Source organism: Solenopsis invicta, chromosome 10, assembly GCF_016802725.1.
Source record: "Solenopsis invicta isolate M01_SB chromosome 10, UNIL_Sinv_3.0, whole genome shotgun sequence".
Classification (NCBI taxonomy): domain Eukaryota; kingdom Metazoa; phylum Arthropoda; class Insecta; order Hymenoptera; family Formicidae; genus Solenopsis; species Solenopsis invicta.
In genome coordinates, this window is record NC_052673.1 from 18,493,226 (window position 1) to 18,508,360 (window position 15,135).

Below are 15,135 nucleotides of genomic sequence, written 5' to 3' on the forward strand. Positions count from 1 at the left end.
TAAAAAGTACCGTTTGGTCTTTTTTCCCTTCGCAGTCCTATATGCCCCTCTCATTTTAATCAAATGTGGAAAATATATAACGAGGAAGCTCGATATTAGATTTTAACACGTCATGCGTTCGCCGTGGCTAAGAAAAGGAAATTTAATACAAGAATTTAGAACGAGCAGATCGGGAGTCGGGTCTCGGAATCTCATTCATATCGGCATTTCGTAGGTCACCGTAGGTCACGGGCTGTCTTTCTTTTTATTTTCTTCGCGAGGACGCGCACGGCGACAATTTCTCGTACCGACCACCGACGACGCTTGTTCTGGCTGAAGCGATTGAGACGCGAGCCGGGCGGCGGGGTCGACGTCACCGAAACGACGCCGTCGCCGTCGTCGGCAACGCCGGCCCTCGCCGACGGTCGCCACACCATAGTTGTCGCTTGTCGCCGTCGCCAGCAGCAGTCGTTGCCAGTCGTTGCGCGTGGCTGCGCGTGGTTGCGCGTACGTCAGAAGAGTCGATAGTGCGTGGACACACACGTCGTGGCTGAGGCGCGCGCGGTGCTGAGTTGGCAGTCTTGACAGGGCAGTCCCGCTAACTGTTGATTTGCATGTCGTACGGTCGCCGCACGTTCGTGAGTCCGCAGCTCGCGCGAGTTCGGATAATGTTACGAATGAATGTACTTAAACGGTCTACTTAAAACAACGCCGCAGTACTTAATGAGCGATGAGCGGACAGAAGTTCCAGTATGATGAGAGCGGAGGGACATTCTTCTACTTTCTGCTGTCGTTCTTGGCGCTACTGCTGGTACCCGGGACTTACTACCTCTGGCCACGTTGTCCGAAGCAAGGTTAGAGAAAGAGAGGGAGGAAGAGAGAGAGAGAGAGAGGCAGACGGGCTGAGAAAGATCAAGGCGAACTCCATTTTCTAGATCAGAAGTAATTTACACGCACGTAACGCACGGCCAATGTAACGATGTATACACGTCCCACGTATATGACGAACGAGCATCGTTTGCTCGATCTCGCTTCACCTTGATCCTTCATCCACACCTTCACAGGGGGCACAGCGTCATACTCTCTCGACCTGCGAGGATAAAAACACTCGAATAAATTATGTAGCTTTTTGTTCAATTTTATAATCTCTATGTGAAAGATTAAGCAATTTCAAGTCATATGCAGGTATAATATAATATGGTTCTGACCTCTTCAGACTCTAAAAGTTTAAGGTGGAATGTATACACAAATTCCACGTTTTACATTAAAATTTATATGTCATTAATCTTGTAACACAGCATTCGAACAAATAGTCAAATATCTTTAACTAGTTTTCTATGCTTTGCTGATAAATTAACAGAGATCAGAGAAATAATATTAATTTATGTTTTTTCCAGATCCTGATCAGGTAGCCAAAGAATGCCAGTGCGATGGCTGCAAGAAGAAGAAAGTTATTCTTCAAGCGAATAAACCTTGGAAAGAAACTAAAGCTTTCTTTACGTAAGTTTTTGTACAACATAATATTTTATGACGTGTGTAAAATATAAATTACATTTACACAAGTGTGTGAAAATTGTTACAAGACTGAAATTTAGTTGCCCTTTTCATAATTGATATTATTTTACTATAGGAAAGTACTAATCATTCTGGGATGGGTTATTCTACTGTTCTTAGCCTACAAAGTGTCCCAATTTGATTATGAAATGGCCAACTTTGATCCCTATGAAATATTAGGTATACCACCTGTAAGTATAAAAAAAAAAAAATAAAATTTTTATATATACCATTAATTTTGTCACGTAACAGAAATTAATACCAAAGTTTTAATTGTAGAGTTCTTCCCAAGGTGAAATTAAGAAAGCTTATCGCAAGCTCTCCTTAATTCTTCATCCTGATAAAGAAACTGGAAATGAGAAAGCTTTTATGAAATTAACTAAAGGTAAAAAACAATGAATGGAGCCATCCGCATATATCTAGAATGTACACTGTAAATATTGAGTATACATTGCATACTACTAAATTTGTTTAATAAATTTATAATATGTTTCACACAATAGTAGTACAGTATAAAAAAGGTTGATAAAGATTGTTAAGGAATTCGTACTCGAAATTAATTCTGTAACGGTTAAAAATTAAACATTTTATATTAATTTTTGAAGATTATCCTAAAATTAAATTGCTACCACTAATATCTTAAATCTTGATGCAAACTAACTGAGTTGTTTTTCTATTAACAATAATAGCTTATCAAGCTTTAACGGACGATGAAGCGCGAAAAAACTGGGAAAAGTATGGAAATCCAGATGGTCCAGGGGCAATGAGTTTTGGTATAGCTTTGCCTTCCTGGATTGTTGAAAAGGAGAATTCAGTATGGGTCTTAGGACTGTACGCATTAGTGTTTATGGTTGCTTTACCAACGGTTGTAGGAATGTGGTGGTACAAGAGCATTCGCTACACTGGTGATCAAGTAATTGGTATTTTTATGCCAAATTTATATATGTGAAAAATTAAAAGTTGTTATATATTTATATTTATATCTCTAGGTTCTTCTGACGACGACCGAGATGTATTACTTTTTCTTCGTGAAAACGCCGAATATGTCATTGAAGAGAGTTATCATGATACTCGCTGCTTCCTTTGAATTCTTCAAAAAGCGTAACGCAGAAATAGTCGAGAGACATTCCGACAGTGAAGAAGTTCCATCAGTAAATTTAATTTCATGATTTCTTAATTTTTCTTAAAACAAATAACAATTTTACTATAAATTTTTACATATTGCAGCTTATCAAACAGCTACCTAACTTAGGAGAGAAAAACAAGGAAGTACCATTGTGCCACTTATATTCAATTAAAGCTAGAGCACTACTACATGCGCATTTATCTCGTATACCGCTCAATCCCGAGACGTTGGATAAGGACAGACAGTATATTGTAAAGAAATGTCCGTACTTGATTCAAGAAATGGTTGCCTGTGTCCATCAAGTTATACTTTTAGCTTATGCCAGGAGAGGTATTTTTTTTTTAATTTAACTTTCTAATACATCTCTCTCTCTCTCTCCTCTCCCTTTTTCTCTCTCTCTTAACTTTTGTAAGAACGTAGTGACCTCTCAATATATTTTTGTGTTTTTTTTTATAATTTACTCCGATGGGACCTACAATGTACTTTTTTTATAGTACCACGAGTACCAGCCATAACAACTATAGAAAACTGCATGAAATTGTGTCCAATGATCGTCCAAGGATTTTGGGAATTTAAAAATCCTCTCCTTCAATTACCACACATAACGGAGGACAATTTAAAATACTTCCACGCGAAGAAGGTGTTAATGCCATTTTAATAAATTCTATTTGTTGATGATGTTTTTATTATTACTGATAAAAATTAAGTACTTAAAAACAAATTATATGGCTTTTTCTTAGCGTCAAATCAAAAGTCTTCAGCAATTCGCACAATTGAAAGGAGAAGAACGAAGACTGATCCTTAGAAACCTGTCTGACAGTCAATATGAAGATATTATGAAAATTCTCGGAAATATGCCGTACATTGACTTTAAAGTACGCTCCGAAGGTAATTTATTATATCAATTATTTTTTCTTAATTTTGTAAAACGTTAACATTAACTAGAATAATGTATTTATACAGTATTATATTTTTTATAATTTACTATGCCATTGTTTCAGTAATTGACGATGAGAATCCTACCGTCTACACCGCTGGTGCTATTGTAACGGTAACGGTGTCGCTTACGCGAAAAGATATGAAGCATCTTTTTGGAGATGATTCTGTGAATGAACAAACTATGATTGATGATAACAAAGCCGGCGGTGAGGCAGTTGAAGAAGCCTCAGAAGAGCAAAATCAATCGACAAAAGCTGCGAAGCCAGCATGGCTTAAGCAAAAGAAAGGCCAAAAGAAGTCGCATAAAAAGGGCACCAACAAAAAGTTGGCTCCTGCTAAAAATACACAGGCACAGTCTCAGGCTATGGCTAACAATACTCAACACAGCAATACTCCTAATGCGAGAAAGAAAGAGGATAAAACGGAGAAAGAGTCTTCCAATAAGGAGAAGCTGTCAGATGTTAGCGACAGTGAGGCCGAGAGCGATCGAAGCGACGACGAGGATAGTCACGACAAGAAGGATGTGTCTCTCGATGATGACGATACTGAATGGGAAAAGTAAGAATATACTTATATTTTTTTACTTTATATATTACACTCAATCGAACTTACTCTTTCCCTCTCTTTTAAACAGATTCCAACAGAGAATTTCCAAACGGGAAAGAGTATTAGAAGGAAGGAGTAATTTGTCACATGAAGTGCACTGTCCACTCTTTCCTGATGTTAAGCAAGAGTATTGGTGGGTTTATATCTGTGATCGCAAAAGTCAAACGCTGTTAACAACCCCTATACACGTCACATCCTTAGCACAGTTTGAAGAGATTCAATTAAGATTTACGGCACCACGTTGGCCAGGCCTTTATACATTTACCGTGTGTCTACGTAGCGATTCGTATCTGGGTTTTGATCAAGCTCAAGACATTAAAGTGAGTTATTTAAAAATTTAAATGTAGCAAGTAGTTAAAAAATCTAATTTTTTTATTATTTATATTTCTAACGATGTAACGCGGTGTTTTGCAGTTGGACGTGAAGGAGGCACCAGAAATACCGACTGAACATCCGCAATGGGACATCTCGGATGAAGAAACTGCGGAAGATGTGGATGCAGCCGATGAACATTCCGAATTCACAACCGACGAGGACATTAGTGACAATGAATAATATCTGTTTCTCACATGTGATCGGAATAGATATTCTAAAAGTCCGCATTTTCCTCTTTTTTTACTTCTCAAATTAATGTACAATGGACTTTTATACGTGGAATTGCATAATCGTTGATGTATGTGGACAATCTAGAAAAAATAGTCTGGTGTGTAAGATTTGTCAGTGTGGAGAAAGTAATAGTGAATAAAGAGCATAATATTTATTTTAACATCGTTGTTCAATCCTCAATTTGGATGTGTTCAATCCTTAAATTGAGATCTGTATACAGTTTTCTAATAAAATATATCACTACAAACATATTGTATCTATCCTATTAAAATATGCATCTGTTAGAATTAGATAAAACATTCTTCACGTTTAACAACGGCAATGTATAAAAGTAATAGATATCAAAATCTGGGTTAAGAGAAAGTAGTGAAAGATATTTAAACTACGCACACATAAACAAAGTATATAAAAGATCACTCAACCGTTGCACTTTTTATTAAAGACAATGAATTTAAAGTATCCGCTCACTTATCACAGAAACAGTCTAAAAGAATATCGACAACAAGATAGATATATTAACAATGAGAACAATGCATGTAATGCAAGTGAGTACATTTTACATTTTTTATACCGTCCGTATCCATTGTCTACATTAGATATCATAATTATATTTCAGATATTTATAATCTATTTCATACTCTACCTTTCCCTAAATATTATGGTTGTTGCTCTTGAAAAGGGTAAGTAAAGAAAAATATATCAAAATCAAATTACATAATTCAGAAAATTATTTTGCATATGTAAACGATTCATATCGCGTATTAAAATAATTAACATTTATATTTAGCTTTTTTATAAAATTTATCAATTCATCATACATTTTTTTCACAGCCATCTACACTCGGAAATTCTATTATTCGGAAATTCTTGATTTTTTAATCAATAAAAACTATTCTTGTTTATCTAAAATGTGTCGGTTATAAAAATAATTTTTATACATTTAACGTACGTTATATTATATTATATAATGAATATATTGCGTGTGCGTTTATAAAGTCAGTCCGTTTTTTTAAAAGTTAAAGTTATAAAAATATTTTAATTTTCTGAACAGGTCAGAACAATAAATATCAAGCAAAATTGGAGCCAGTATTGACCAAACCTGTCTACGCGTTCGTTAAGACTGATAAACATGCCAACATTAAGTGGGGTGTAAGACATTATGTTCCCCGTATATTAAGACGAGTAGGCTTCAAAAATTGAATGTATTAAAATATGGGAATTAAAATTAATAGAGAGTATGCTTTAGTATACTAGACTGCTTGATAACATATATCATATGGATTAGATATGAATAATATCTGTAATCACGGGTCCAATTTAATTACTTCAACATATTTTTTCTCTATTTGAGCTATCAAATTATCCAATCTAAGGAAAAAAGAATACATAAGATAAAAATGTATTAAAATTGAACAATTTCGTAACAAAAAGACTTACCTGTAGCGCATGAGCAAATTATCATATATTACATTATCTTCTGATTGGATAATACTGTCTAATTCACTGGTGGAGATATTCAAAGATTGACAATTGTTAGCTTGCTGAGGAACACTGTCAATGTCCGATTGTGCAATTCTTTGATATTCTTCCCGATATAACTTCGTCATGGTAGTAACAGAAAAAAATACTTTTTCTAGTTTTAAAAATTTGTCTTGCAATTGATCTAATTGCCTGTTGAAAATATACATTAAAGATATATAAGATCTTATCATTTATGATAAATAAACTTCTTTTAGTACCTTGTAATATCAGTTATATTTTCATTACGAAGTTGCGTTTCACGCTCATTCATAAATGCAAACACTAATTTCGACATGTCCAATGGTTTTGCTGTTCTATGTGGACTTTCTGTCTTAAATTTTAGATATATATCGCACATCTTATTGTACCTATGCAAATAGCATAAGAAAGAATGTTAAAATATAAAATATTTTTCAATAATTATCTGTAACACATCATGCACTTACAGTTTTGATAAATTCCCTGTATAATCGATAACTATAGCTTGCTCTTTGAGTATGTTATTATCCATCTTCAGAGACATAAACTTCATTTTTATTTGATCTGCTGCACTAACTAATTTATTAACTTTGTCAAAATAAATTTGTACTTTCTTTTTAGCCTCGTCTTCATCCGTTGTATTCGTATATTTTATGTAAATCATGTGCACTTGATCTGTAAGCATCTTTATATTCTCCACTGTTTTTTCCATGTTTGTATTAAACATATCGATTTTTTGATTTAATAAATCTCTAAAATATGCGAAATATTATTGTACTTAATAATAGAACAACTTTTTAATAATTTTGTAGTAATCAATATTATATAAAAAACTTACACACTTATGCTAAACGCAAAAATGTACAGTTGAAATAAATATATTTCTTTTTTTGCAAAATATATTGTATGGCGATAATAGTCTTTCACTACTTCATAATTCAATTGATGTTTTGATTGTATCATCATTTTTTCCACTGCTGTGGGAATATTTAATGTCGGTACATCTTCTATCAAACAACGTCCGTTTCTGAACAGGAACAAAACGTGATCCTACAACAAAATTGTAATAAATTTTAAAAATTCAAGAATTTTGCTTTTTAGTATCTTATTAATTGAATATACATACATTGATTTGTGACGCAAGTGACATAGTACTTTCAATTAATATTGCACCGTTGTAATCAGTTAATACTTGATGCTTAACTTCAATATTAGTATCTCTTTCTATTAACAATCGAAGATCTTTGAGAGTAGTACTAGCATCAATTTCGTACATATTAATTTTATAAAATGGCAGACAAAAAACATATAGTATCTATATATAAAAAGACACAAATTAGACAAAAAAAACGAAATAATAAAATATGTTTAGGTTTTATACATACATACTTTGTTTGATAACACTTGTTGTAACATTGTAAATACTGCTAAATGAGATCTACCAGATTCGTCGAGTATTTTACCTCTTTTATGTAGATCCCATTGTAAAACTAATCTGAACCAGTGGACCATTTTGTTTCGGAGGCAACTAAAACAGGAAGAAATATTACACATTGCTAAATACATATAACAAGATTCAAATGATAAAAAAATCAAACTTTAAAAGATTAAAATATAAAAAAAATTTTTAAACAAAAAAATCATTTTAATATTGAATATATGCCGCATGTGTATTGTGTGATTGTAGAAAAGATGTAAGATGCAGTCTTACTCTGATAAATGAGTTGGATCTTGAATAACTTTCCCAAAAATGACCTTGCCTTCTGACTCATAAGCGTGAATATCGTCATAACTCTTATTCTTAATGTATTTCATCCTAAAGAATCACATTAACTTCAAAGTTTGACACTTATATCATTTTTTTATAAAAAACAATATTTTTTATTTTTTACCATTCCATAGTATGTTGCATTGTGGGTAAAAATGGTCTTATTCCAGTTACAAGTTCATAAAATAATATTCCTAAGCTCCAGTAATCAACAGAGCAACTATATTTCTCTCTCCAAAGAAGTTCCGGAGCAACATAATTTAGGGTGCCCACTAAAGAAGCAGACACACTCGCTTCCCCAAGTTCTTTGGCATATCCTAGATCTATCAACTTATAGGAAGTCTGTAATACATGAATATATGAAAGATTAAATCAATGCAATATAAATTACAAATTGAATAAAAATTCTTTTTATTTGTTTATTTATATCTTACCACATTTCCTTCATCTTGTAAAACTATGTTCTCTGGCTTTAAATCTCGATGGGTTATGTTATATGAATGTAAATATTCTACAGCTGACGAAATCTCACTCATTACTTTTATTGCTTCAGTTTCGCTAATTCCACAACAGTTTTCTGGTTGATTTAAAATCTAAGAAAAAAAAAAAACAGTTTTTGCTTTACATTAATTACTAATAGAATGATATATAGATTAATTGAAACAAAAAACAACTTTTCTCAAATCTCCTTTTCTGCAATATTCCATACACAAAATTGGCTGGTTTTTTTCTATATTTGGTAATTGAAATGGTACACATCCTGTTTTCACAATGTTTGGATGTTTCAAGTGCTTCATTATTTCAACTTCGTTGGCCCATCTTTTTTGTTGTACTGGTGTCAATTCCGAATAATTCCATTTACACTTTTTTATTGCTGAAATTGTAATTAACAAAATTTTATTATAGATGTGTTTATTTATTGTACAGTGTTACAAGTTTGTTTATATACATATATATATATATATATATATATATATATATATATACATATATATATAATTCCTCTCAAAAAATTCTTCAAAATAAGATATGTGTATTCTATTTAAAATGACACTAAAATATTACCAATTTTTTTGCTAGTTTGCTCATGTATCCAAAGTTCAATAGTTCCAAAGCCTCCACTCCCCAAAACGCGATTTAATTCCCAGCCGTCTATCGACGTCATCTCGAATTTGTGAAATAAAATTCGCTTCAGCTACGTGTGTACGTATACATTAGAGGACTGATTAATTCTCAGTAAACGTCACTCCATGCTGATAAGATAAATTTTTTAATATTATTTTTCTAAAAAAATATAAATGTATAACATATCTCACAAGTTCAATCTACCATTGGACAATATGGAAATTTCCTATTGGAAACACATTAGCACAGCAAAGAAAAGAGATTATCTCGTGAATTCTCTACCGATTGTCTGCATAATGTGCCTCAAAATTCTCCATTATTCTTCTAATATTTCCCTTGTCTAAAACGTACGGATTGGTTACTAATGCACATGTGACTCCACCCACGACTTCTTTTGTCAAATCTGCATACGATGCAGTTTTTTTCGCTTTATTTACATTCCACACTCACGATAGTAGTAAAAAAATATATTAAATATACTATATTAATTTATTAATTACATATTAACCTTATTATACGTTTAATTATTGCACTTGATAAATTATTAAAGTTGGATAACCCTCCTCTTTAATTGTTGAGGAGGAGGGTGCCCTGCTTTAACGGCACCCTCGACATGCAGCAGGACGTGTACATGACTGAGCGTCTGCTGAGATGTTTATTGTTGCTCATGCGTGAGATTGTCCCGCCATCTCGTTGCACTGGAGCCTGAACACAACCGTCAACAGTCATGGCCGAGATCTTTAAAAGCGGCACGGTTCGCAGAAGCGAGTGTTTAATTACTTTTATGGTGCGTTTGAGGCGATAAAAAAAGCCTTGTTACTCGCACTGCTGTATTTACCTGCATATTTTGCGTATTGTTAGGAAAAGAGTGAAAAATCGCCTCTCTCTCTCGGCACGCTATGCGAGATTTGTTTGCGGACCTTTGGTTTAGTTTTTCCTTCATGCGTGTTTCTCTGTAATAAAATTGTTATTACATTATCTTGTATGTTTTTTTATGTCCTTTTATTTATTGTAATTAATAAGAAGCAAACAGACTTCGGTTTTATGGTGTGTTAAGATGTAACGTGATGTATGTGTACATATCTGTAGTAGTGTTGAAGCATGTACTAATTGAATTTTATTTTGCTATTTTGAGAGTACAAATGACATTCGATTCTATTACATAAACAAATGGATTAATATATAATCTTTCTATTACATAGTCAGAAAATCTTATCGCGATTTCTGATTACGTATATCACCAATTATTTTTTTTTCTTTTTGTTTTAAATAAAATTAATTTCCATAAAAATGGAAAATTTGTACAACGGAATAATCTGTGTAATACTATATGTTTAGTAAATTCTATAAATAATTTTTTTCTTGTAATTTATGATTTACTGAACATTTTGTATATTAACATGGTATTTATAACTTGTATAGTGAATATATTTATTACATACAATGTCTTTCCAGATAATAGGATCAGCTGAATTATGCCAGAAGATATCAGAGGGCTTACATCAAAGTGCAAGAGAAAGGAAGTGGCATATATCTGTACATCAGTGTGAATCAATCGCCGATGTTGTAAATGCTAGGATACATATCTCTGTAGATTTTATCATTTTTGCATTTGACTTGAGAGCTTCATACACTTTGTCAGAAGTAAGTCTTTTTTATATAAAAATAATTTTTTACTGTACTTTTTATTATATTAAATAGCTTGTCTTTAGTTAGTTAATTATTATTAGTAAATGATTATTAATATCTGTTAATAATTTTTAGATAGAAGCTAGCATAGTAAGAATAGACGAATACTACATAGTCTCTGGTGCAGCTTGTTTAGTAAATTGCAATGGAATATCTAATGTTATGGGATTGATCCACAAGTCAAAAAGACTTTGTCACAAGTATAATATTCGTTTTCTCTCTGCTAACATTTCTGTAAGTTTTTGTTCAAAGTTATATTATACATTTTACATATTATAATTTATGTATTTCAAAATATATCTTTTATTTTAGAATACGCAAGGCTGTGTTTCTTTAGGAAACAGAATTTTGAATATAACAGAAGGAATATTGGGATTAAACTGTGGAATACCAGTTATTGGAACTGTCGCGCAATATAATTAGATTACAAAGATAATCAGGTATGGGAATTATCAGGTATTTAGATATATAAGATAATACACTGATAATTTATATTGCTTTTTCTTTTAAAAATTAAATATTGGATTGTATATTAAACAAGTACTAATTCTTAATAATATTTTTTAGATCTTTAAAATCAGTATCAAGATGAAAAAATCCAGTGGTAAGACGTATGCTTCCAGTCAGGAGGACAGTGAGAATGACAGCGATGTAACGGAATGCAGTATCGGAAGCAATTCCACCGCTGGTACTCATAGGAGCGATACGCCCACTCGCAGTGCCCGTTACAAAAGGAAAGGTCGTCGCAGAAGTAAAACGGCAAAGTACAAACCTTCCACGGACAAGCCGTTGTACAAATACTGCTGTAGCGTCAAGGAGGATCATGGACAGCCTTTATTTGGAGTTCAATTCAATTATCATTTGAAGGAAGGTGAACCAATGATATTTGCCTCTGTCGGTAGCAATCGCGTAAGCATCTACGAGTGTCCGCAGAGTGGAAATATACGGCTGCAACAATGTTACGCCGATCCCGACACGGAGGAGAACTTTTATACGTGCGCGTGGACGTACGACGACTCCGGGAAGCCTCTATTAGCCGTGGCGGGATCACGCGGAGTTATTCGAATTATCAGTCCTTCGACAATGACTTGTATCAAGCATTACATCGGCCACGGGCACGCGATAAACGAGCTGAAGATACATCCGAGGGATCCGAACATTCTACTGTCCGCATCGAAAGATCATGCGTTAAGACTGTGGAACATAAAAACCGACGTATGCATCGCGATCTTCGGTGGCGTGGAGGGCCATCGAGACGAAGTCCTGAGTGCCGATTTCGACATAAGAGGCCAAAGAATCATCTCGTGTGGAATGGACCATGCTCTTAAGTTATGGTCCTTGGAAAAACCAGATATGCAGGAGGCGATAAAACAGTCTTACCACTGCAATCCCAGTCGCAATGGCAGACCCTTTGACTCGATACTCCAACATTTCCCAGACTTTACCACTCGCGACGTTCATCGAAATTACGTCGACTGCGTGAAATGGTTCGGCGACTTTATTCTGAGCAAGTCCTGCGAAAATTGTATTGTGTGCTGGAAACCGGGTAGGCTTGAGGACTCACAGCTACGTAGTGGAGAAACGAGCGCGACGGTTTTACACCGTTTTGAATTTAAGGAGTGCGACATTTGGTTTATACGCTTCTCTATGGATTTCTGGCAGCGCACAATCGCCTTAGGGAATCAGGTCGGTCGCACCTACGTTTGGGACTTGGACGTGGACGAGCCCGGCCAAGCGCGCTGCTGGTCGCTTCAGCATCCTCGTTGCACTGCGCCAATTCGCCAAACCAGCCTGAGCCGAGACGGCTCTGTGTTACTATGCGTCTGCGACGATGCGACAATCTGGAGATGGAATCGCGATCACTAATTCGAGACCATTTTATCACGATGACAGAAGACGTGCCTTTTCACGTATATACTGAGCCATATTGAATATTTGTGTTTTTTATAGCAATACTTAAAATCTAAGAAACTTAATAATCTATTTAGATTAATTCAAAATCTTTGAATACAAATGCAATACATGTACATGTGAGTATAATCAAAAAATTGCATTCCTAATGAGTTGCCAAGTATTGAACATTTTTAATATACAGACTGCTATTCGATAATTGTCGACATAGCTGTAGTTTTAATGGAAAAGGAACAATTAAATTCGAAAAAAATTATAGAATTATAAATGAATGAATGACATTGTAGAAATCAGAAGAAAATTGTTTTTATATCTTTACAAATACAAATAGAAAATCAGTTTTTTATATCTTACAATATACAAGTGATATTACATGGATTTATTTTTTTTATAACTCACAAGAGTTTGTCCTAAATTTGTCAAAGTAATGAATTGTTTTAATAAATTGTAATTTGTAATTGTATATAAACAATTTTTGTGCTAGTGTAATCCAATTAAAAAATAACATGTGTCTAAGATCCATTTGCTAATGCTTAGCTTAACTTTAAACTCAATTTAATCTATCTTTTCTTATTCTTAAAACTCAATTAATGTAGGTATTTTTTAAAATCGAATTGCCATTTGTGAAGCTTTTTGTACCCTTTGCAAGCCTATTAATATATGTATTTATAAAGTTAGATGAGATTAAGGTTAGGGTTAGGTATTTCAAAATGTACTTTAAAAATATCATTTTTATATCTTTGTAAGATAATAAAATTAATAAACAACTCGTACCATTGTCTATATTATTATTAATATCAGATTGTAGGTACTACATTATGTATTTATTATTTTGATGGAAAATTTCTCTTGGATAAAGCATTTTCAAGTTGAACAGTTGGCATTACCGGAATTACACGTTACGAATTGTCATTCGTTCGTATGAAACCACGTTTTACACAATATCTTGCGAGATTAGAAGATGTACATCAATGTGTACGTTACACGCGTCACCTGTGTGTTGTTGAGAGTTTTAAATATATTATTGTAGAAAAGTATAACTAAAAGATTATTGTAATTTGATTAATATGAACTTGACGTACAAGGTAAGATATTTTCTCACAAGCATAACGCACGTGGCAGATTTACAGTAAACACATCCACTTCTCGTGACGGATACTATATAATTCGAAGTTCACATTTCCTTGCAGATGAGAACTTTGCTGCTCTTCGCTCTATTCTCATTAGCGGAATATACATCTGTTGATGCGGAAGTTGATCTAAAGCATTTGAAATGTTTAGGTAAAAATTAATATTAAGTTGTCTCTGTAACTCTATTTAACAATTAATAATCATGAATTCATCAATAAGACTAATTCTTATATCTTATACCTTATAGTTTGTAGAGCAACTCTAGAAGAACTGGAGAATGATGTGCTTAAAGCCAATCCAAATAAATTAGTTGATGTAGGTAATTTTAGAATGGATGCTGAGGGAAATGTTGTACGTAGGCAGGTAAGAAAATTTAAAAAAATGCTAGGAAAAAATGTTATTGAGAATATTTTTACTACTTTTATATACCTGCAAATATATTTCCTTGTTTCATATGTTTAATTTTGATAGCAGAATTTGGAATTGATTATTTTAAGGTTCCATTAAGCCAATCAGAGGTACATATCTCAATTTTGCTAGACAGCATATGTGCCAAGCTGAACGATTATGTGAGAGCAACAAGAAAATCGGACAATAAGTTAGTGATCTTTAATCTTATGTCTCCATCAGGTGGCATGAATCCTATAATGAGCGAAGTAAACATAATTCAAGATGGTGATTTAAACAAGAGCCTCGAGCATTATGTGAGTGTTATTTGTTACGCTTTTATATTTACTGATGCGTTCTCTTTTATTAATTTGGGCTAATTGATTTTCAGTGCAATGCTATAGTAAATGAATTTGAGGAAGATATAGTGTCATTATATGTTGACAGTGTACAAGATAAGAAAAATGAATTTTGTTCAAAGATGACAGATATCTGCAATGAAAATTATATTGACGAAGAAGATTACGATAGCGATAATGATATTAGTAATGACTTTTACCTAGATAGAGATGAATTGTAAATGCATTTGGAATATTTACACAAATATTGATTATATGTAAAAGGAGACAAATTCAGTGATTTCTATTTTATAAAAAATTCTATGAATAAATATGTCATATTTTATTATTAAATTGCACGCATGTATGCAATTAATTAATCAATATTTTGCATTAATTTCAAATAAATGCACAGTACGAAAGGACCCAAGATATCAAGTAAGTTTTTGACTGACAAAAAATGTGTTTTTACCATT

General features: G+C 33.2%; 4 protein-coding genes and 1 long non-coding RNA gene across 8 annotated transcripts; 3 read left to right on the forward strand and 2 right to left on the reverse strand.

Moving 5' to 3' along the window:
* The first annotated feature begins 709 nt into the window (after window positions 1-709).
* On the forward strand, window positions 710-5,059 carry LOC105197685 (translocation protein SEC63 homolog). Its single transcript, XM_011164172.3, has 12 exons — window positions 710-833; window positions 1,377-1,479; window positions 1,610-1,724; window positions 1,813-1,918; window positions 2,223-2,446; window positions 2,523-2,684; window positions 2,761-2,989; window positions 3,154-3,299; window positions 3,400-3,547; window positions 3,661-4,156; window positions 4,233-4,524; window positions 4,619-5,059. Exons 1-12 carry the CDS (start codon window positions 710-712, stop codon window positions 4,757-4,759), a joined length of 2,286 nt encoding a protein of 761 aa, XP_011162474.1. The 3' UTR covers window positions 4,760-5,059.
* On the reverse strand, window positions 4,947-9,861 carry LOC105197895 (inhibitor of nuclear factor kappa-B kinase subunit beta). Of its 2 annotated transcripts, XM_039454253.1 has the most exons (14): window positions 9,712-9,861; window positions 9,408-9,543; window positions 9,144-9,331; window positions 8,753-8,952; window positions 8,513-8,671; window positions 8,203-8,420; window positions 8,022-8,126; window positions 7,700-7,838; window positions 7,437-7,625; window positions 7,149-7,360; window positions 6,778-7,062; window positions 6,550-6,699; window positions 6,248-6,481; window positions 4,947-6,178 (listed from the first exon to the last, which is right to left on the reverse strand). In XM_039454253.1, the coding sequence occupies exons 3-14, from the start codon at window positions 9,241-9,243 to the stop codon at window positions 6,115-6,117; spliced, it is 2,055 nt and encodes a 684-aa protein (XP_039310187.1). In that variant the 5' UTR covers window positions 9,244-9,331; window positions 9,408-9,543; window positions 9,712-9,861; the 3' UTR covers window positions 4,947-6,114. The 2 variants fall into 2 exon arrangements, with proteins under 2 accessions (XP_039310187.1, XP_039310188.1); XM_039454254.1 differs by lacking the exon at window positions 8,022-8,126 and having other exon boundaries at window positions 9,408-9,849.
* A 1,107-nt stretch (window positions 9,862-10,968) lies between these two features.
* Window positions 10,969-13,576, forward strand: LOC105197684 (polycomb protein eed-B). Of its 2 annotated transcripts, XM_039454259.1 has the most exons (3): window positions 10,969-11,126; window positions 11,205-11,348; window positions 11,460-13,576. In XM_039454259.1, exon 3 carries the CDS (start codon window positions 11,481-11,483, stop codon window positions 12,756-12,758), a length of 1,278 nt encoding a protein of 425 aa, XP_039310193.1. In that variant the 5' UTR covers window positions 10,969-11,126; window positions 11,205-11,348; window positions 11,460-11,480; the 3' UTR covers window positions 12,759-13,576. The 2 variants fall into 2 exon arrangements, with proteins under 2 accessions (XP_039310193.1, XP_011162473.1); XM_011164171.3 differs by lacking the exon at window positions 10,969-11,126 and having other exon boundaries at window positions 11,205-11,332.
* On the reverse strand, window positions 13,365-14,290 carry LOC113003207. Of its 2 annotated transcripts, XR_005575673.1 has the most exons (3): window positions 14,175-14,290; window positions 13,886-14,062; window positions 13,365-13,796 (listed from the first exon to the last, which is right to left on the reverse strand). It is a non-coding gene; the product is annotated as an uncharacterized LOC113003207 (long non-coding RNA). The 2 variants fall into 2 exon arrangements; XR_003268320.2 differs by having other exon boundaries at window positions 13,365-14,062.
* On the forward strand, window positions 13,689-15,018 carry LOC105197683 (protein seele). The gene is made up of 5 exons (XM_011164170.3): window positions 13,689-13,888; window positions 13,994-14,084; window positions 14,182-14,297; window positions 14,432-14,638; window positions 14,713-15,018. The coding sequence occupies exons 1-5, from the start codon at window positions 13,871-13,873 to the stop codon at window positions 14,899-14,901; spliced, it is 621 nt and encodes a 206-aa protein (XP_011162472.1). The 5' UTR covers window positions 13,689-13,870; the 3' UTR covers window positions 14,902-15,018.
* The last annotated feature ends 117 nt before the right edge of the window (window positions 15,019-15,135 follow it).

Coding starts and splice junctions, on each gene's coding strand:
- LOC105197685 (XM_011164172.3), top strand. CDS start 710: ATGAGCGGACAGAAGTTCCAGTATGATGAGAGCGGAGGGACATTCTTC. Junction 834..1,376: donor GCCACGTTGTCCGAAGCAAG/GTTAGAGAAAGA, acceptor TGTTTTTTCCAG/ATCCTGATCAGGTAGCCAAA. Junction 1,725..1,812: donor AAATATTAGGTATACCACCT/GTAAGTATAAAA, acceptor TTTTAATTGTAG/AGTTCTTCCCAAGGTGAAAT.
- LOC105197683 (XM_011164170.3), top strand. Junction 14,298..14,431: donor GAAATGTTGTACGTAGGCAG/GTAAGAAAATTT, acceptor GATTATTTTAAG/GTTCCATTAAGCCAATCAGA. Junction 14,639..14,712: donor ACAAGAGCCTCGAGCATTAT/GTGAGTGTTATT, acceptor ATTGATTTTCAG/TGCAATGCTATAGTAAATGA.
- LOC105197895 (XM_039454253.1), bottom strand. CDS start 9,243: ATGACGTCGATAGACGGCTGGGAATTAAATCGCGTTTTGGGGAGTGGA. Junction 8,953..9,143: donor GCAAACTAGCAAAAAAATTG/GTAATATTTTAG, acceptor TTACAATTTCAG/CAATAAAAAAGTGTAAATGG. Junction 8,672..8,752: donor GAAAAGGAGATTTGAGAAAA/GTTGTTTTTTGT, acceptor TTTTTTTCTTAG/ATTTTAAATCAACCAGAAAA.
- LOC105197684 (XM_039454259.1), top strand. CDS start 11,481: ATGAAAAAATCCAGTGGTAAGACGTATGCTTCCAGTCAGGAGGACAGT.